This window comes from Canis lupus, chromosome 16 (genome assembly GCF_011100685.1).
Source record: "Canis lupus familiaris isolate Mischka breed German Shepherd chromosome 16, alternate assembly UU_Cfam_GSD_1.0, whole genome shotgun sequence".
Lineage (NCBI taxonomy): Eukaryota > Metazoa > Chordata > Mammalia > Carnivora > Canidae > Canis > Canis lupus.
The window spans coordinates 59064633-59086671 of NC_049237.1; the positions used below are offsets into that span (position 1 = coordinate 59064633).

Consider the following 22039-nt stretch of genomic DNA (forward strand, 5'->3'; position numbering starts at 1 on the left):
CTGGGCCCCGGCCCCGGCTGCCGCGAGCCAGGCGGCGGGGAGGCCTGTCCCCGTGGGGCGCGGTCCGGCCCCTGGTGGCCTCTGCCTTGAAGTCTATGCTGGCGACCGGGCCAGAGATGGAGCAGGTGCCTCCTTGGCCGGTTCCCAAGAGCATTCTCTGAGAACAGGGAGGGCGGGCCTCTGTGCGCCGCAGGGCAGCCGAGCTGAGGGATGCAGGGGGCGCGGGGGGCGCAGGCCCAGGACCACGGGCAGATCACTGCTCCTCCAAACTGCTGCGGCCCTGCAGCCAGGGGGGTCCCCAGGAGGAATCGGCCTGGGGGGAGGGAGGAGGGGGAGAGGGTAACTGCGTCCTGCGTCCTGTCCAAAGTGGGAGCCTCTGTGCTGGGCCTTCCCGTGGGCCCCGGTCTCACACGTGCACATTTCTTTTGATTTCTCTTACAAAAAGGGAGCTTCGGCTCCGATTTCAGGACTTGTCTTGTGTCGGCTCTTTCTCAAAACAGTCAGCTCCAAACACACCTGAGCCCACGAGGGATACTGTCGGTGGCTGGTTCCCTGCCCCGCGCTGCCAGTCACGGAGATGGAGCAGGGGAAACGCATCAGTGATTGATTAATCAGGGGATTAGCTCATCAACCCCACGGGGGCCGTGGCCCCTGCCCCCCCCCCCCGCCCCATGACTCCAGAGGCCCCTTCCTGCCCTTCATCAGCGTGAAGCCCAGCGTCTCCCCGGAATAGCCAGGAACCGAAGCCTTGGCTTACACACTGGGAAGAGGGGCTTTCCTGGGTCTGAACCCCTGGGGGCGCTCAGGGTCTGTCCCGGGGACCCGGGGCTCCAGGTCGCCTGCTGGGCTCCGGGGCTGCGGCGCTCCGAGGGGCCCCCGGCTTGCGGGGCACCTCTTCTCATTACTATCTGGACCCAACCTCTGTTCCTCAAACAACGGCCACTCATCCGTCTCTCCTCGGGCTCCCAAACGGCCCAGGGCCCAGCCAGTGTGGACGCTGCATCAGCTGTCCCCAGGAAAGCCAGCCCTGGCTGGCCTGCACCCCAGATCTGCCCCTGGGGGCGGAGCCCGAGCAGCAAAGTCCGAGCCACTGGGCATCTCTCCCCGGAACGGGGCCTCCTGCCCCCGGCCGAGAGTTCATCCCTACCGCGAAGATGCGGGGTCCCCTCACCTGGGTGACCGACAGGCTAGGCAGGGCTCCTGCCACGAAAATGAAAACTGGCTTTGCCCCCAGAGAAGGAGGGGGGCCTCTCCCCATTTACACGGCTAAGGGGACCACGCAGGAGACCATCCCTGGTTCCAAACTTAGTTCAGCCGATGCCTGCAAAGTGATAGAAGGTGCTTCTCAAGCCGCCCCCTCCAGAACAAGCCTCACGAGGCAGCCCATGGAGTCCCTGCCTGACCGGGAGCCTGTCACACCGTAAAGGTCGCCTTAGTGGAATGGCCCCCCTTGATAAGCTGAAGGACATGGGTTATGCTGCGTGTGCATGCCGCGTGGTGTTACGGGCGTCGGCCTCTCCGCGTGGACTAGGTGGTGCTGCTGTGTGCGTTTTCCTGTACACGTGGAAGCACTGTCTACCGGGCGATGGTTTAAAAAGACGTGTGTACGGTAAGCAAACGTTTACTTCTAGGCACTAATACCTCGGCCAGTAAACATTTTTAAGTGATGCTTAGGAAACATGCAAGGACAGGGCTCCTGGGTGGCTCAGTTGGTTAAGCATCTGCCTTTGGCTCTGGTCATGACTCCGGGGTCCTGGGTTGGGCTCCCAGCTCGGCGGGCCTCTCTGCACTCTCTACCCTCGCTGTTCTTGCTCTTTCTCTCTCTCTCGAAATAAATAAATAAATAATAAATAAATAATCTTAAAAAAAGAAACCTTTGCAAGATGGACTTTATGCATTTAATAGGATGTGGACCAAGTTCTTAATTCTTATTTTATTAGAATTAAAAAAAAACATAACTTTGTACATGATGTGAGATATATGTATATATGCAAAATGTATGTATATACGCGCACACACATATACAGACACACATATATATGTTCTATGAATTCCTCAGTGTCAAGAATCACTTTATCCAATTAGCAGGAAATTTGGGTCCCTTGCAGGTTCTTAGTATAAAATGGTTCTTCTCTGTCTATAAGAAACAAAAAGGCCCATTACTTTTCCATTAAGTGGAGCCCAAGTTTTGAATCACTCAAGCTGACTGGAATGGGCCTGGTGCCAGTGGACAAGGAGTGGAGACATCCCTTAGATTCTATGGGGGCTTTGGAAAATGTCTTTATGACCTGAAGTATTCCAGAGAACCCCTTGGGAAATTGAAAGCCTCAATATTCATCGCCCCAGAAACAATACCTTCTTTCTCTAAGGTGATACAGGGATAAGGCTGATGTCACTAAAAGCAGCGTTTCCTTTTTTTTTTTTTTTTTTTTATGGTGAGAAACGAGAAAGATTCAAAGACACCAAAATCCCATTTGCAGAGAAAATATTTAAGACAAAAATGAGTAAAAGGTATGTTGCGGCACATAAAAGAATACAATCGTGAAAAAGAAATGAGGGCAAGCGTCATCAATAACTTTGTATGACCCTGCAGGTGGAGAAGCAATTTCTGACCCCATCACATTGTCTTTGGTTAGGGGCTTTCCTATTAGTTTCTGGATGAGCTTTATTGCCTTTACCAGGAAACATCTTTCCGCAATTGATAACTAGAAGAAAATAAAGTGGCATTTATTTCAAAGACTCAACCCATGTAATTCCCCCTACATTGCTTGAAATTATTCTCTTTGTTTCACCTCAGGCGTTCTCATTGCTTTTTTAATCCAATCTAGATAACCCTGGCAACGTTTTATTTTTATTTCATAATTCTAGAAGGAAAGGGTAAAGGTTTGGGGTTCATTTCAATTCGACTAAGACGACATGGTTGATTTCCTGGTAATTTCAAACTGTCTTTGAAGATACACAAGCAAATACATGCATCCTTTCTAAGACCACAGGGAGAACCATCGTAGGACAACTCACATCGTCATACACTTAGCTAATTCTGTGGATGTGATATTTCTACTCAGTAGAAAACATGAATTCACGAGAATATAACCTGTTAATGGTGAGTCCTAATATCATTCTCGACATTCCAAGTGAAAATCTGGTTTGGAATTAGAAAATGTACTCATAAAACCGAATTGGACATCAAAGCATTGAAGGACATATAATCATTAGTGCAAGCCGGTCTTTCATATCCTCGAATTCTGTTGATCTTTACTTGGAAGAATTGGAAGAGTTTGTTGAGCAAAATGTGCTCTATTATTTCATAAATTTAGGAAACACTGGATTAAATAAACACTTTCAAAAAAATAATTATAAAATTATTATAAATTGTAAAAAATAAATATGAATTATAAAAATATAAATATATAAATATAAAAAATTGTTATAAAACAACTTCATAAAAAATAGGTTTGTTTCCTGTAGGACTTGTCTGAACCTTTAATCCGTGATGGGCACCGTGAATCTATGGGAGGGAACTGGAGTATACAGCATTTGCCGATGTTGTTTGACCAAATACCTGTTAATAATCTACAGAAGAGTATTCTATGGGCCACTCATTTTTGCGAGGTTGATATATCTGTTGAAATTCTTATTCATGCACAAATTTTGCGCACCTTTGCATAAAGCTTCATTATTGGGCAATATGTGTTTTTGCTTTGAATAAAAACTGAATGCAAATTTGGAAAGAGAAGTAATTAAAATATATCTTCATTGTAAAAATTACAATGAGGCTCATCCATGACCTCCTTGGCTATTCTTTTAAACTCTCATTTTAAATCACTTTCATACTGTGCAAACCGTGCTAGAAATTATCACTCAGAATTGCACATGTAATCGTACATATGACCATTTGCTTGCGGAGAAGATGAAGTTTCTTTTGAGGATGTGCAGTTCAGTACAAAAGAGAAGTTTGTAAATATGCACAGAATCACTTATGTTTTGTTTGTTTGTTTGTTTTCTGAAGCCTAGCAAAATCTCAGCCAAGGTAAAGGACAAGTCGGTCTTAGGTTCTTTAGGAACATTGTTCGAATAATAAACTCAAGGTTGCTTGTAAAACACTAGTTCAATGCAAGTACGACCTGGGTTATAATTCTGGTGTTTGAATTCTGTAATTTCTATTCTATATTATGCAAATTTGTTGGTTTATGGGTGCGACACTCCTGACTTTCTAACTAAAAACCTTGCCTCCTGAAGTCTGTCCTGCATTCCAGTGCTTTACCAGTCTTCTGTCGGGGTGATGTGCTGGCTCTCTGCTCTACCTTCTAAACAAAACTAGAGGTTTTATTATTCAAAATTCCAGATGTCAAGATATGCTACAAAGCTGTAGTCATTAAAACAGTATGATACTGACACAAAAATAGGCATAGACCAATATAGATAGAAAGCCCATAAATAAATCCCCGGGAATGGCCAAATAATCTTTGACAAAGGGGTCAAGAATATACAATGAGGGAAAGGACAGCCTCTTCACTAAATGGTGCTGGGGAAACTGAACAGCTACATGCAAAATAATAAAACTGGAACACTTTCTGACATCATACACAAAAATAAACTCAAACCGGTTTAGAAACCTTAATGTGAGACCTGAGACCATAAAACCCCTAAAAAAGAAAACCAAACAGTTATCCCTTGGACATCAGCCTTAGCAACATTTTTCTAGATACAGGGATCCCTGGGTGGCTCAGCGGTTTGGCGCCTGCCTTTGGCCCAGGGCATGATCCTGGAGTCCCAGGATCGAGTCCCACATCGGGCTCCTGGTGCATGGAGCTTGCTTCTCCCTCTGCCTGTGTCTCTGCCTCTCTCTCTCTCTCTCTCTCTCTCTCTCTCTGTGTGACTATCATAAATAAATAAAAATTAAAAAAAAAACATTTTTCTAGATACAGCTCCTCAGACAAGGGAAATGAAAGTAAAAATAAACTATTCAGACTACACCAAAACAAAAAGCTTTGGCACAGCGAGGGAAACCAACAACAAAATGAGAAGGCAACCTAACCTGCCAAACGAGGGGAGATATTTGCAAGTGATATATCCTATAAGGGGTTAACATTCAAACTACACGAGGAACTTCTACAACTCCACACCAGAGAAAACAACCCAATTAAAACTGTGCAGAGGAACTGAATAGACAGTTTTCCAAAGGAGACTTCCAGATGGCCAACAGACACGCGAAAAGACGTTCAATATCACTAACTGTCAGGGAAATGCAAATCAGAACCACAACGAGATATGACCTTACACCTATCAGAATGGCTAGAATCAGAAAGACAAGACATAACAAGTGTTGGCAAGCATGTGGAGCAAAGGTCCCTTTGTGTATCGTTGGCGGGATGGTAAGTGGCGCAGCCATTGTGGAAAAAGTTTGGAGGTTCCTCAAAAAATTAAAAACGGAACTACCATATAATCCGGTAATTCCGTTAGTGGGTATTGGCTCAAGGAAAACAAAAACACTAATTTGAAAATATACATGCACCTCTATGTTTATGGCAGCATTATTTACAATATCCAGGATATGGACGCAACCCAAGCGTTCCCTGATGAATGGACAAAGAATACATATATACATATATATATGTATTCTTTGAAATATATGTTCTTTGAATATATATTATTTGAAATATATATTATTTGAAATATATATTCTTTGAAGAATATATATACTATATATATGGTAATATATATAGTATATAATACTACCCTATATAGTAATACTATATTATTTATAATAATAGTATAATAGTATAATATAGTACTTATAATAATAGTATAATAGTATATATATAATATCAATATTATAATAATAGTATAGTATTATAGGGTATAATATAATACCCTATATAGTAATACTTACCCTATAGTATTACTCAGCCATAAAGAAGAATGAGATCCTGCCAAATGTGACCACATGGATGGATCTGGAGGGCATTATGCTGAGTGAAATAAGTCAGAAATACAATGACAGGTACCGTATGATTTCAGTTATATGTAGCCTCTGAAACACAGAACATAAACACAACGATCAGAGAACCAAAACAGAGAAGAAATCAGAGAAGAAATTGGTAGTTTCCAGAAGGCAGGGGATGGGAGGACTCGGGCAAAGAGGGTGAAGGGGAGCGGGATGTAGAGTCTCCCAGTTAGGGAGTGCGTAAGTCATGGGGATCGGCACGGGGTGGATTGGGAACAGTGTCGCCTGCTGACAGATGGTAGGCATGCGTGTGGCGGGCACGCTACAGCGCATGGAGTTGTCAGATCACTATGTGAAAACAAATAGATAAAAATAAAAGAGTAAAACTACGGGTGAGAGCGAACTGCATGAGAGGAACAGCCACTGGGATCTGAGAACAAGCGATGACTAGTCGAAAAGCTGCATGAAGGGAAGCTTAAAACTCACTGTCAGGTTAAGATCGTCAATTTGATGCCGACAAAGAGCAGCAGACGATGAAAGGAAGATACTCAGGGATCCTGGGTGGCACAGGGGTTTAGCGTCGCCTTCGGCCCAGGGTGTGATCCTGGGAACGTGGGATCGAGTCCCGCGTCGGGGTCCCTGCAGGGAGCCTCCTTCTCCCTCTGCCTGTGTCTCGGCCTCTCTGTCTCTGTGTCTCTCATGAGTAAACAGATAAAATCGTACAGAAGCACCACACTAGGATAACCATATAATTCATTGTCCTCATTGGAAGTTCCTTGAGAGTGAAATGGGGTTATTAATGATTCTGCCAAGAAGAGCGCGCCCCGTGAGCCTAGCGATACCCTGGCTCAAACTGCGCCTTCTCTAGCCAGTTCCCATCCCAGCGTCAGTTTGGTCGCCGTAGCTGGTTGTCCCCTGGAAGGCACAGCCCCTGAAGACATGTACCCAACTCCGTTGTGCTCTCGGTCCTCTGGGAGTGGCGTACTTGACTGGAGCATTGTAAGTGTCGTTAACATGAAAACCGGAGGGGGATATGCGCGCAGGTGGGCATTCGGGGTCGCGCGGTGCAGGTCCTCCACGTGGCCCGTCACTGGTTGCGTTTTCAGCAAGTGCCGCTTGCATTTGCTCGAAGGAAGCGGAGTCAAGATGCTCGTTATTGACTGTAGCCCTGGGGACCAGAGCTCTGAGCATTCGTTCATGGGCAAGAGGCCTTAGGCCCCCGGGAGCCCTTACCCGTACGTAAGCGCAGGGACCCCCCAACCCCGTCATTTACCAGGTACTGTCTTTGCTTTGCAGCATCGATCGCATCCACCTGCAATGACCCCGGGATGCCTCAGAACGGCACCCGCTACGGGGACAGCCGAGAGCCGGGCGACACCGTCACCTTCCAGTGTGACCCTGGGTACCAGCTCCAAGGACAAGCTAAGATCACGTGTGTGCAGCTGAATAACCGATTCTTCTGGCAACCGGACCCTCCTACGTGCATAGGTATCGGGCAGCTGAAGTTTTGTATTTCCAAGTGAATGCATGTGACCGTTCAAATTGCTCCATAAACGGGTTACTTCTCCAGAAGTATTTCTCCAGAGTTTCTCACGCGCCCTCCAGTTCAGAGACTATATGGAAATTTTATTGTAAACCTTTTAAGCCTTATTTTATTAGGCGAAGTAAAGAAAGTGGTTTACTTATTGTACAGTAATTGACATTTATCTAACATTTCCTACCCTTAACAAATCTTGTAAAAATATGGGTCAATCAAATTACTGTACTTTAAAATCCTGGGCGGGGGGAAATTCATAACCCTGCCATCGCTGTTCTCATGTTTAATATAGAAACATGCCCTTCAGCGAAACCTACTCAATAAAAAGTATTTTCTTTTTTTAGATGGCACGTCTATGATATCGGTACATTTTAATAGGATCCTGAAAACCAGAAATTATATTGCTTTCGTCAAAATGAAGATAAAAGGAGAAGCATGCTTCTGAAATTCACTAGAATTGGAGAGTTTGACCTTATTGAAAGGGCATCAGTTGGTTTTGCAGACTTCAGTTTGAATAACTATCCAAGAGAGTCTGTCCAGAGCGTGGCTTTAGGGCAATACACGTGTTTATATAAAATCGTATTTAAATGTAAACTGTCCCTTCATCCAGTTAACTATTTCCCCGTAAATACCTATCTCATCTTACGTGTGAGAGAAACTTTATTATTTTAATGAACTGTCGTGGTTTAACCTGTACTTCTTTGCAATCTGTTTGAAAAATGTAAAATTTCATTAATCGGGGAGGAGAGGAAGTGACCGTGAAATGACACGCACCTAGTGAGAAGGGGCATCTTGCAGAGGGCGACCTCGAGGGGACTGTGTGATAGAGGAGGCTGCGCATCGTCCCACCCGGCGCAGGGAGGGCCCCGGGGGCCCCGGGAGCTCGCGGCTCCTGCCCACGCTGCCCGCGCCCCGCTCTGCACCGACCGCCGGGTGCCGCCTGCCTTGCGGTGCAAGCCCGGGCTCCTGGGGACTTGCAGGACCTGCGCGTGTTTCTTTTTTGAGGTGGACTAATCGCCTCTAAATGCAGCAACCATTTCAACCACTGCCCTGTTTTTAAATCGGGGCAGACGCTCCCCTCCCTCATTCTGCACGGGCTCGATAATGCAGCTCTCCGGTACACTCTTAAAGGTTGTTTCTCAGTCGATACTAATCTAGATCCTTGTAAAATTCTACCACCTTCCCGAGGAATCTCTATCATCTTTCGTTAGTGTAGGTCTTAGTTATATCGTTTTGGCCAATCACTAGATATTTTATCAGGTGAATAATCCAGTTCTCAGCGTTTCCTCTGCCTTGAGCACCTGCCCCAGGGACAGGCCTACACACGTAGATATTAGGCAACAGAAAATTAGAAAATGCATATTTAGGAATGAATTAATGTTATCTTTTCATTACATTCTAAACATTTCTTTTCCCCCAGAAATGAGGCTTATGTCCTCTGTAAGCAACTCACCCATCGGATGATCATGTCTTAGCACCCAGGCACCTTCGGTTCTGCAGACTTAAGACAATTTTTAATTTTATTTTTTAAGCTTTTTCCTTATTAAAAAATAAAACATGTTCAGTTTACAAGAAAAAAAAAAGAGGACAATAAGCTGTCATCTTTCTACCTGGGGGCAAATACTATTAACATAAACGTGCATTAGTAAGCTTCATAATTATTTTATGTATGTCTAATCTATTTTTAAAATGTTTTCAACGACAGCATCCTGCTTGTTTTGTAAATCGCACTTTGACTTACAGAGCGAGTATCTTTTGCGCTATTACGTATTCTCTGCCGGTTTTAACGGCTGCACAGCCCCCACGTGGACCTGCCAGCGGGCGCACACTGAGCCCTTCGCACCGTGCGCTCGGGTTGCTTCCGCCGCCCCTGTGCTGCAGAGGTCGCCGACGGGAGCCCTCCTGTCCTAAAATGCATCCACGATTACTTATAAATGATGCATTTCCATGAACTTAAGCATTTCCACAGCTTTGGAAACATTTTTCAGAACTCTTCCAGAAAGACTGCCATCTGCATTACCAACAGAGCCACGAGGGAGTGTTTATTTTCCCCAAAGGAAGGGAAATAAAAACACTGTACATATTTCTTAATCTCGTAATTTGACATGAGCAGGAAGTGATGATTCTTTGATGTTTTAACAGGCATTTTAAATCAATAGGTTGAATTTTTTTTTTTGTATTACTTTTGACCTTTTGAATTTGTTCTTTCCCGATGGGCCTACTAATTTCTTTTCCCTCATTTATTATTATTAGTGTTTTCCCTCCTGTTTCTGGTCCTTTCTCTCTTTTCTAAACTCTCTTAGCCTCTCACCTGTCGGTATATTATTCATATTTCCATAACCTCGTCATCCGCTGCTGGTTTTTCTTCAGGATTGTTTGGATGGCTCCCTTTCTTCATCCAAAAGAGCCCAACAGTGGAGGCCCCTCTTTCTGGTGTTTTCAGCTGAGTCCAAAGGACCTGCCCCCAGACCAGAGGACACTCACCACTTTCTGGTGCTGAGTGACCGATCCCCCGAAAGTCTCCGTAATCCCCGTTTTCTTATATAGCTTGTGATCCCTTTCCTCCAAGTAGTAAAGAGTTCTGAAAAGTAAGAATTTAGCCTAAGGTCACAAAAATGTATTCCGTGTCCACACCTTGCCCTGATCTCCAGGGTGGCTATTTCGAGACCAGTTATGTTGTTTAATGGTGTGAGCACTGAAATGTTTTGATGCAGAAGTGCGGATGTGTCTCATTAACACGTCCTGCTTCACACCGTGATGGATTCAGGTGTGACCCTAGACCCTATATCACATATAAAGGAGAGGATCCTACGGATTTCGAGTAAGGCAATGCAGATTGATGGGAATCTGTGGTTTTCTTCTCCTGTGTCCAATCCCTCCGGAGAATTTCCTGGAGCGGCTGAGTCACATTTTGTACTGAATCCTAATGCTATCCAAAATATTTTGCAAGCTTTCGGATTAAAACCTAACAGAGCTGAGATGAGGAATGCCTGACCCAAAGGGAGAACAAGCACCGCAAGGCAGTGCCTCCAAATTCCACTGGAAGCTTTCAGATAACCTCACTCAGAAATGCCTCCTCAGATCTGTCAGGAAGGGCAGGAATGCCCCCTTTGTTTCACCTAAATCAGTACCTTGTGTCCTCCCCACATTCATGCTGCTGGCAGCACCCTGGTAGCCAGTGGCCTGAATCTGTCCGTCTTCATCTTGCAAACCCTGCATGGTGTGGAAGCTCCTCGGACCCTCCGGTACCTGCGTGCCCCAGCTCAGCGCCCGCCACCTGCCCGCTCTCTGCCGTCAGCATCCCCTTGACTCCCGAGAGGCAGCGTCCTGGGAGAGCCGATTAGACAGTGGTCTCAGCAGAGTTTATTAAAATCAAACTGTTTGCTGGAGGAAATGAGGGTTTTATCATTTTGGGGAAAATGATTTCGTATTACCCGAGTGTATATCTGAATTTGTCATAAATATTTGCTATGCCACTATTTAGAGTTTGCCATTAATGAGACTGAAATTTTAGCAGAAACTATTAGAATCTGCTATATTTCTTTTTATGGAAAACATAGTTCAACAAATATTTAAACACACGGCCATTATAGACAATTGGAACACACATACCTTCATACGATTTCCCATAAAAGTCATTTGCATATGTGTGTGTGTGTACGTGTGTGCGTGTAAAAAAGATTGCCAATTAGGATATTTCTTTTTCTACTTACTTTTTCCCCCTTAAATGCACATATGGTCAGTGTGTGAAATAAGATATCTAGTGTTGATGGAACATTGTAATTTAACTGGGCCGACTTCTTAAAACAACGTGGTGACAAACCACAGCATTTGATAGGAAGAAGCATTAACCCAGCACACTCCTGCATGCATCGGAAATGTATACACTTGTGAATTTTGCAGTGTTTTCACAACTTTCACCTAACAGAAGATTTGACAGAAATCCTATGTAATACGTGAAACCATCCTAAACATTTTGAGGTTTAAGAATAAAAACTGGCTGACCTGTTAATGCCACTGAACTTCATGATTATCATCTTCCTAATAGAATATATCCAAGTAATTAAAAAGGGATAGGTTAAAAAAAAAAGATTTATAAGCATCATCTAAAGTGCTTCTCCTGCTAGTAGCATACTGAGCATTGTGATCGCATCATGTTTTTAGGATTGACGTCCTAGCTCAATCCCTTACTAGTTCCATATTCCCAGGTGCCCAGGTGTCACTCAAACTTTGTTAGTTCTGTCATTTTTTAATTGTGTCGCAAGCCAGCTCCGTATATATCAGAGGATGGTGAGAGATAATGTGGAATAACGTGCATTCATTTACTCAACCAATATTTCCTGAATAGTTGATTAAAAACTGTGCCAGGCGATAGTGAGACACAAGTGAACCGGAAACATGCCTCCTAGACTACGTCAGCGATGACTTTGTAAACCACGAGAAAGGACAGAAGAATTAACAGGACCATAGAATGACGTCCATGGGGATTGTTTCCCTCTCCCAAGTGTTTCTCTGTGTGTTGTGTGCATCCCGGGAGTATGGAGAGTACAGTAATCTGTCCACTTTAAGGGGGCCAAGCTTAAAATTATAGCAAAGTTTATTTGTCAGGAGTTAAAAATCCCCCCTGAAAGCAGGGTGGGACATGATATAAAACTCATGAACGAGTCCACGAAAAATGTACAGACTTCCCGGGTCCCAGGTGTTCACCTGGACAGTTCAGTTGTTTCGTGACCGCACACGTAGTGAGTGTCGCTGATGCACTCTGCGATGTCTCATTCCACGTTGACCAGCGTTGTTCCTCTTCCGTGACAGCCGCGTGTGGAGGGAACCTGACGGGCCCGGCGGGGGTGATTCTGTCCCCTAACTACCCACAGCCCTATCCTCCCGGGAAAGAATGCGACTGGAGGATAAAAGTGAATCCGGACTTCGTCATTGCCCTGATATTCAAAAGGTACCGTGTCTTGCAGAATGTCTGTGTAGTTGAATTTTATTGAAGTGTCGCGCCCAAGAATTGCTTCACCTGACCCCTCACGGCGAGCCCAGTCTCACCTTGAAGGAAGCCCCAGATCTTGTCCCATCACGTCCTACATCAGGCCGCAAAATGACATAAGTGGAGATCTATTATTTTGCTGCCGAGCCCTCTCCTTGCATTAGGACACATGACATAGCAAGAACTACCCTTAAATACTACCCTGCATGCGATACGTTCCACATGAGAAGGTTTAATTTACAGAATATTCAAGAAAAGTAATAAAAAAGCGATAGCGATGTACTTACTGTAATTCCTCATCAGCGTCCCCTATCCCTCCACGTGCGTGTAGCTAAGCCATTCCCATCACACGTCTTGTCTGACGTTCCCAGAGGTAGCCCTGCTATTATCATTGAGGTATCGTGACTTGATAGACTTTTTGGAAATGGAAGTTCCCCCAAATTTGGTTGCTGTGAAGTCTGAATTAATAGAGATTACTCTTTTAAAAACTGTTGCTAACTTACTCCTCCTATGGGAGATGATGAAGTTTCAAGCACTGTGATCATCTTATAAATTCTATGGGGCTATCGTATTACTGGTATCTTGTTTATGACAATTGGATTTTTTTTCCAAATTCCAAGATCTCCCAAGACCTTTGAATTTTGATTTTTGAACTAAGCAAAGGGATATTTTAAAAGATAAGTGGTTCTATAGGCTGTCCTATCGACCTCTTCCCTCTCCAGGGTGAAGTGGCCCAATTATATTTATTTGTCGCTTGAGGACGTCTCTTTTTCTGATGGTTACGTCACCATTCCAGGCCTGGTTGTGATTATCTTCTTGCACTTTCTCCTCCTGATGGGATCTGAATCAGTGTAATTTTAAACGCCCGTGATTCTAAATGTTAAGTAGTCTGATAAGCCATCATGTCTTGAATTTACTCAAGCTGCTATAAATTTACCCAATGATGAATCCTTATTATGCCGCTCAGCTATTACACAAAACCACTGAGCATTTGCTGCTATATTTGTGGATATCGTTGTGGGTTCTGTGAATGCTAACTCGACCAGTGCCTTCCTCCAAGCCAGGAGACATCACTGGTACCAGGGCATTAAAAGTGAATTAACAATTAAAAGCCTTTTTTCGAGAACACAGAGCCTCATAAGTAGGAGTTTCCTGTCTTCCAATGTGTCAGGGTGACTGGCTCATTATCAAGGCTCCCAAAGTGCAATCCATGCGATAAGACAGGAGGCAGTTTTACACGATAAGTTTTTTTTTTTTTTTTCCCTACTTACTTTACACACTTTTCTGGAATAAAATTGATGTAGAAAATCTTCAGGATTTCTTCCACATTTTGAATTCTTAAGTCATTAGCTGACCCAGTTTCACAGAAAAATCATATACACGTGACTTCTAAGACGCGGATAACATGTGTGTGCTCAGGTGGGAATGACCCTGAGACCTTACAACCAGGTCTCCTGAGCAGACGGAGGGGGAACCAGAAGTGCTGAGAGGGGCTGAGGATCTCAACAACCCAAGCAAAGGGGGAAGCGGGCATTGCCACGTGCTTAAATGTGTGATGCACGGTTTAAAGAGCACGTGTGCTTCTCGGGGGGCCGGGGGCCGATGGGCACTGGTCTTACTAACACAAAGACCAAGCATTACATGACCTGGATCATTAGCTCCCAAGCTCCTCCAGGTGGTTGGGATGTTTAGGGAGGGATGACTTCCCATAGGCCCCCGTAGACTGAAGGGCCTGGGCTACTCGCACCCTGGGACTCATATTAAAATTGGTTTAAAAACTGGGCCAGACTCTGGTCTCCTACTGGGGCTCATGGGCCCTACAAGTAGCGTAGGTAGAATTAAGACTGGATTTTACCAATGGAATCATAGTCTTACAAATTTCACTCCAGACTCTTATGCATGGATTACAGTATTTCCAGAGAGAGAGAGAGAGAACAACCAGTGTTTTCCTTCTGTGCCTCATGTATTTCCTGTGTCCCAAAATAATCTATCACAATAATAACCTATGCCAATTATTGGGGGTGCAGCGTGACCAGGTTCTAAGAACATTCTTGTATTCCAAAAAACAATTATTATTCTAATTAAATTGTACTTGGTTGATAAAATTCCTGTTGGTGCCTTCTACTTGCTCCTGACTATCTACTCCGTCTTCATTTCTGATTTCAAGGAATCTGTCAAACAGACTAGGTTACCTCTTACAACTTCCTGTAATAAATATGTCCAGGGACCACCCCAGGACACAGTGTAGCCCTGACGTAATGTGGGACGGCCCGATGCAGGGCTGGGTGCACTCTTAATGCTGGATCCTCAGTGGTACCCACCCTTGTCGCTCCCTTCGGAGTGTCATGGGCAATTTCTGGAGAGAGCTTTTATGCATGTGTCATCACATGAATCTCCAGAAAAACTGGAGCCGTGTACACAAAGCACACGTTGGTAAATATTAAGACTCCTAACTCTCCATCCCTGTCATCCAAATACACAACCAACTCAGAGGAGAGAGTAGAAGCTCCTCAGAATGAGTCCTCCTAAGGACACAGGGCTCCGAATCTGAGTTGGAGAAGTGGAGGCCAGTCGGGATCCTTTACTTGAATACTTCTATCTGATTTGTTGGTTGATTCTGATCTCATCGAGATCTCACCCATCCACACGTTTAGTCTCTTGTTGAGGGTCTGTACACTTTGGAGCTCCCAGACCGTCATCAGTCTCATCAAAATGGCAGAGATCCTGGAAGCCAAATCCGACTTGAGATCTTTGGGGATGACCAGGGCAGTTAATACTAGAGAAGAAAGAGAGGCATAGGGAGGAGTGGGGACAGAAGGAGGGGGATGGGAAAGCGAAAATTGGGAAGAGTCAGTGACGGAGAAACATGAAATGGAACAGGTGCCTACCACCCTCTCCGCCGTCACACGGATGACTAACGTTAGCTGATTTACCCAAGCAAGTAGAAGCGTTTTTAAAACTAAAAATAAACTCAGAGAAAGAATTTTAAAAACTTGAATAATACCAAGGATACATATTTTTCGAACTAAAAATATTCACATAAAAACCAAATATCAGCGGGAATTCTTCCCTTTTGAGCCCATTTCTTTCAAAGTGCACTTCATCAGCCGTTCCGTGGGTGCTGGGAAGGGATACCGTGTCCACGTTATTAGGATTCACCTTCTCATACATATCTTCAAAATCATACTGTTTTGAATACCGTGGTCATTCTGCAAAATACTAACGGTATTTATCATTGACGGTTGTTATATGCATCGCTATTTTGACATGTAAACTATCGTTACATTAAATTTGGGGGGGTCGTTCTCATTTGTCGCGAGTGTTACACGGAAGCAAAGAGCTCCCCGTGTGCCCTCAGCAACTTTGTAGTCTGGACGATAACAGGTTCGTACTGGGGCCTAACCTGATGAACACTCTTTCCTTTAGCTTCAACATGGAGCCCAGCTACGATTTCCTGCACATCTATGAAGGAGAAGATTCCAACAGGCCTCTCCTTGGAAGTTTTCAGGGCTCGCAAGCCCCAGAGAGAATAGAGAGCAGTGGAAATAGTCTTTTCCTGGCATTTCGGAGCGACGCTTCTGTGGGCTTGTCGGGGTTCGCCATTGAATTTAAAGGTACTGCGATCACCTCAATCTGTGTGCCAAGATTCGTAGCAAGATTGTATTCATTGCAAGCATTGATTTCTGGCACATTGCATGTCTGTTTAACACATAAAATGCTCCCATCTGTGTCATCTGTCTGGGAAAAGACAGTTCCATCTTTCCAGGGGAGAAGAATACCCAGAGATGTATTTCTACCTTAGCTGAGCTGGAAGAAAAGAAAAAAAGAAAAGAAAAGAGAAGGGAAGGGAAGGGAAGGGAAGGGAAGGGAGAAGGGAAGGGAAGGGAAGTAAGTTTAATGGAAGGGACGGGAAGTGGCAAGGACTGGAAAGGAAGTGAAGGCATATTCACCGGAGGGTGTCCTTCAGGGGGCCCTGACGTTCAAAACAAAAACTTACGCCCCATCCAGACAGAAAGAACTCAAGAATAAAGAAGAAGAAGAAAAATGAATAATTTCTTTTCCCCCAAACTTACGACCATGTAAAAAGAAATTATGATTTCTGTAATGAGGGATTTGATGGCATTTAGGAATTACTACTAAGAATTGTGTTAATATCTTTCAATTTATTTCATCAGAATGACTAAGTACATCAAAATAACATGGTTTTATCTCCATGTTTTTCAATGTGTAATATTTGTGGCCTTCCCCCCAGTCCACCACCCATGGGCATTGGTCCTATGAGAAGCTCTAGTCTAGGTGGAGATTCCTTGTGTGGTCACCACATGGGGGTGTCCACCATCCCCGGTCACCAAATAGCCAGGAAAAAAAAAAAACAGACAGAAACAAACTCACAATCAAAAACCATCCTACTAATCATTTACTGTGGGTCAATGAAAATACTTACGTGCTTTTCAAATCCACTTTTCATGTGGACAAAGAAAATGCAAGACATATTACTAAGAATTAGAGAAAAGGACTTAATGAAATATCAATTCACAGTAGCGAGTGCTTTATTAAAAATGATGAAAATATGTATTTTTTAAACTTTTGAGTTACCTATAACTAGTTATTATATTGTCAAAGAAAATATAAAACATGCTTCATCCCTGTTAACTCTTCCCTGGACTTGTATCTCTTTACGTGGTTTTAAGTAGGAAATTCGTATATTTCCCTCTAAATGCCAAAACCTACAAACTCACTGATCCTTTTTGAAATGTACAATAGGAAAAAAAATTATTAATCAATTCGGCAATTACAGGAGTTCTTGTGCTTTGGAGATGGGATCTGTTAATGCTTATGAATGAGGGAAAGCAGAACTTTCAAGCGTTTCCGGTATCATCAGGTGGTTTCTGTAGTGACGAGAACTCAGGGCAGTGCACCTCGCCACGACGATGCCCATTCCCCGGTGCATCTTCAGAAGCAGCGCCCTTCCTCTAAGTACAGAGATGTACGCGTGTCACTGCCTCCTTGGACACCGTGTACTCTCCCGGGCATTCTAGGGTGAATGATGAATGCGGGGCTGAACGAGGATCGCAAGAGCGACCTGCATGTTTTGCGTGGGGTCCTGGGGGTGAGGATGCCATCCGTGTGGGGGCTGTAGCGCCTCATGCTTGCGGAGCTCTCCAGGAGAGGCTGTGAGCCAACGAACCCAGCCGTAGACATGGGGGGGCGGTGGCAGCCCCTAGGCCCGCCCTGGCAGGTGCACCCGGAGGGGCCGAGAAGCAGCCAAGCTCTCGGCGTCCTGTGCAGGAGCGTTCCAGCTGTCTCCCTGAGCTGCCGCCTCTGGCCCCTGGGCAGGGACACGCAGACGGGCCCCTGTGGGAGAAGGGACGGGGACTAGGGCAAAACCCCGCACGGCATGAAGTCATTGCGTTAGAAACGGTGACAAAACGTAAGCAGAAACGGGCTCTGTGATTTGTGGCGACACCCCCGGAGCTGACAGCTGGGTGAATGGCAGCAGGGGTTAGGACGCCGTGCATCTGGAGAAACGAAGAAAAGCCCAGCCGTCGGGCGCCTAGGGGGGTGACACCGAGCGGACAGTCGTGTCAGGGGCGTGGAAGCAAACGGTAAAGCAGACTGAAAGAGGTCGGTGCAAAACGTGATTGAAGAGGCTGGGAAGGCAACGGGCCTGGATGGCGGTCCCCTGGCTCTGGGTGCTTCCCGCGTCCCGGTCCGGGTGCCCCGGCCACCCCCTGTCCTGGAGCAGATGCCCCGCCCCTGGGCGGCAGACTCGGGTCACCTGCAGCCTGAGCTGCGTCACCACGTCTAGGCCGCTCGCCTTACGTCTCCCATCGTCCCAAGAGGAGGGGTGAGGACAGGGCGAGGAGACATTCGAGGGAGGGAGCCCACAGTCACGGAAATTCTACTACAGCGTATTGCTATAACTGGCCTATCTGATGATTAGTTATCGCTGCTAATCTCTTATCCTGCCTCATTCATACATCAAACTGCCATGGGTGTGCATATAGGACAAAACGAAGTATTTGTAGGGTGTGGTGCTATCTGCGGTTGCAGCCGTTCCTGGGGGCCTGGGGACGCGGCTGCTGTGTATGAAGAGAACAGTACGGCCTGGACCAGGGCTCGAGTCTTCCAGACGCTCAGGGCGCTGTGCTCACGGCGGGAAACCGCGAGGGGGGCGACCCCTCAGTGCCTGCGGTATTCTGCAGTCCTTCCTTCCCTGCCTAAAATAAATGTTCTAGGCCCTATATGGGATTTACGCAGCTACAGGGAATTAACAGAACATCACCTACCCTTCAAAATATCCAAACCCGCTTTCAACAAAATGATGCGAGTAGTGGTTCCAACAATACAGAATTCTCAGGGATGGGCTCCGGTGCCAGCAGTAGAGCAGCACGCAAAGAGTTTTATATCATTTTACACAAAATAATATGTACTATCGTTTAAATGTTAACATGAATTATACACTCATATAATATACATTTATTTATATAGACATCTGCTTTCATTTACATACTTTGGTTAAAATGCAGTATTTATAAAAACATAATATGTAATGTGTAATGTAATAATATAATATATATGATAATATATTATAATGTGATAATATAGTATATATTATGATAATATGTAATATATAGTGATATATTCTGATGTTTGATATAATAATATATATTATAGTATCTAATAAAATAATATATAATATTTTAGTATATATTGCATTTTAGCCAAGGTATGTAATTAAATTAGCATAGGAGAGTCTTAAGAATCGAGAAATTTTTTTTCTTGTATGGTTTATATCCTAATTTATTTATGTATTTTCCTTTTGAGGGCATTGAAGTTATTTTTAGCTTCTGTTTGTTTGTTTTTTTTTTAAGATTTAATTTATTTATTTGAGAGTGAGTGAGAGAGCACAAGCAGGAGGGAAAGGCAGAGGGAGAAGGAGGAGCAGGCTCCTTGCTGAGCAGAGAGCCTGACTTGGGGCTTGATTTCCGGGACCCCAGGGGCATGATGTCCTCCAGGAAACCTTCCTGACCAACCCTCTCTTTTTTTTTTTTTTAATTTTTATTTATTTATGATAGTCACAGAGAGAGAGAGAGAGAGAGAGAGAGAGGCAGAGGCAGAGACACAAGCAGAGGGAGAAGCAGGCTCCATGCACCGGGAGCCCGACATGGGATTCGATCCCGGGTCTCCAGGATCGCGCCCTGGGCCAAAGGCAGGCGCCAAACCGCTGCGCCACCCAGGGGTCCCGACCAACCCTCTCTTTTATCCACATCAAGATTAAGTCAACAATGGCCAAAGAGAGCTCTGTTTGGCTGATGTTGACACGTAGGTCATTATAAATATAATAGAAAATGTGGAATAAATATAGTTAACAGGCCTCCTTTTTCTTCCTGCAAAACTTCCCAACCTTTGTGCTTTTCTTCCCTCCCTCTATGTACATCCATTCCTGAGAGATTGTACAGAGCACAGTTTTCAAAGCTCATTTCAAAAAAAATTTTAAAAAAGCTCATTTCATCATTCACCTTTCATGCATATCTGCACAATCTCTCAGGATGCCCTTCCTCCAAAGATGAGTTTGTAGAATCAGTAATGAGCACCACATAGACAATCAGTAAGAAAAACCATTTAAATAGGGATCAGCATTAATCCCAGCCAAAAAAAATTCAGTCTACCGCTTATAATTTTCAGAGATCCTGTATATGGGTGGTCAGCCCTGGATTTTGTACAATGAATGAAGGACCTGACAGGTATAAACTTTCTGCAGTGGGAAGGAGCGTTGAGCCAAGAGGAAAGAGCAAAAACAGGCTCATTTTATCCACTCACGCTGTCCTTGCGCATGAACTGATGTGAACGACCCCATTCTCTCTCCCTCTCTCTCTCTCTCTCTCTCAGAAGTCAAACTGTAGTTTTATGACTTTCAGCTAAAAATTGAAGATGACGATCTCAGGTAACTTCTCTATCGATCACGTGAAGATCTACAAAAGTTCATTTCTAGAGCCTTCTGGCATCACCAGGATCTTAGGTGATGGCGTCAAGGCTGTTGACTTGCATAAGCAGGAAGCAGTTCAGATGACGAAACGCTGGGCGATGTAACGATACATTTGCTGGAATATGTAGGAAAACGTACAGGGGTATTTTAGGAGATCTATTGAATATAAAGACATTTAAAATACTAAGGTTACCGAAAGTTGACTGGAATCAACCATATACCTACAAGTCTCAGAGGGGACAAAAAAAAAAAACACAAAAAAACAAAAAACAAAACAAGACCGTTTTGTATATATATTTGGGAAAAGACAGGTTTTCAGTGAATGTTTTTGAACTTCTCTTGAGCTTCAGACTCCCAAGACTTAAGGAGGCCGGCGACCATCCTCGCCGAATGAGGAGCAGAGGTACAGCCCGCAGCGCCCGGCCCGGCGGCCGCGGTGGAAGGGCCCTGGGGTCACAGCTCCTGCAGGCGGGGTGGGCAGATGCTGGGCGTGGGCCCGTCGGTGCCTCCCCGGGAGCGTGCACTGGCCTCGGAAGCGCAGTGGGAGCCCAGGAACCCGCCCCTTCCCTTGCTTGGCCTCCCCCTGCCCACGGCCACCGGGGTCCGACAGTGCGCTTAGCACCCAGGGACCCAGCCGGCCTTCCCGAGAGGCCGACTTCTCTCCCCGCTGCCCCACGCGTGCTGTGGTTTCACGTGAATGTGACCTGAGCACACGGGTCGAAAATGACCTCGACTTTTCCAGAGTCGGTGTCCTTGGCTGAGTGCTGTAATCCAGAGTGTGTGTGTGTGTGTGTTGCGGGGGATGCATTAGAAAATAAGTCTGTATTTCTTTTTAACTTCGATGAAAGTAATTCAAAGCAATTCTTGAGTAACGTGGTTAAAAAAAATAAATGATTTTATTAAACAGGAGTTTTTCCTCTTCTTGTATGATATTTAATTACTGGCTGGCCGCTGTTGACGTGGCCATCATTTTCAGGACGTACCGCTATTAATGCCCACTTGATGATGAACTAGTCACTTGGTCATGGGTCGGCCTGGGGATACTCGTGGAGCCTTTCTCATCCCCCAGCGCCGTCCGAGGCCCTACACAGAAGGGTAAGCAGCCCGACGGAGGGATGGCCTCCTGGCCTCACGGAGCTGGCCTCTGTTCTTCCACAGAGAAGCCGCGGGAAGCCTGCTTCGACCCCGGGAACATAATGAACGGGACAAGGATTGGCGTCGACTTCAAGCTTGGCTCCACCGTCACCTACCAGTGTGACTCCGGCTACAAGATCGTCGACCCCTCGTCCATCACGTGCGTGATCGGAGCGGACGGGAAGCCCGCCTGGAGCCGCGCGCTGCCCTCCTGCAACGGTACGGGGTCGGGGCCCCCCTGGGTGAGGGCGCGGCTCGTCTCCCAACGCCGCCACCCGTCACCGCTCCGTCTGCCCCGGGGGTGAGGGTCCTCCCCATCCTGGCCTGTTGCATGGACCAGGTCCTCCCCATGCTCGACCACCTGACATGCCCGTGTAGGGGCCCCTGTGTGCGCCTCTGGAAGAAGGCCGATCCCCATCTCTGCTGGCTTGTCCAGCACCC

The 22039-nt window shown here is 45.5% G+C and overlaps 1 protein-coding gene across 1 annotated transcript in view; it reads left to right on the forward strand.

Annotated features, from left to right (window-relative positions):
• CSMD1 (CUB and Sushi multiple domains 1) overlaps positions 1 to 22039 on the forward strand; it is a 1850581-nt gene that overhangs the window by 1590913 nt on the left and 237629 nt on the right. The window contains exons 31-34 of the mRNA XM_038560546.1: positions 7244 to 7435; positions 12297 to 12435; positions 15901 to 16088; positions 21623 to 21817. Coding sequence (XP_038416474.1) covers positions 7244 to 7435; positions 12297 to 12435; positions 15901 to 16088; positions 21623 to 21817 — 714 coding nt within the window. The remainder of the gene's footprint in view (positions 1 to 7243; positions 7436 to 12296; positions 12436 to 15900; positions 16089 to 21622; positions 21818 to 22039) is intronic.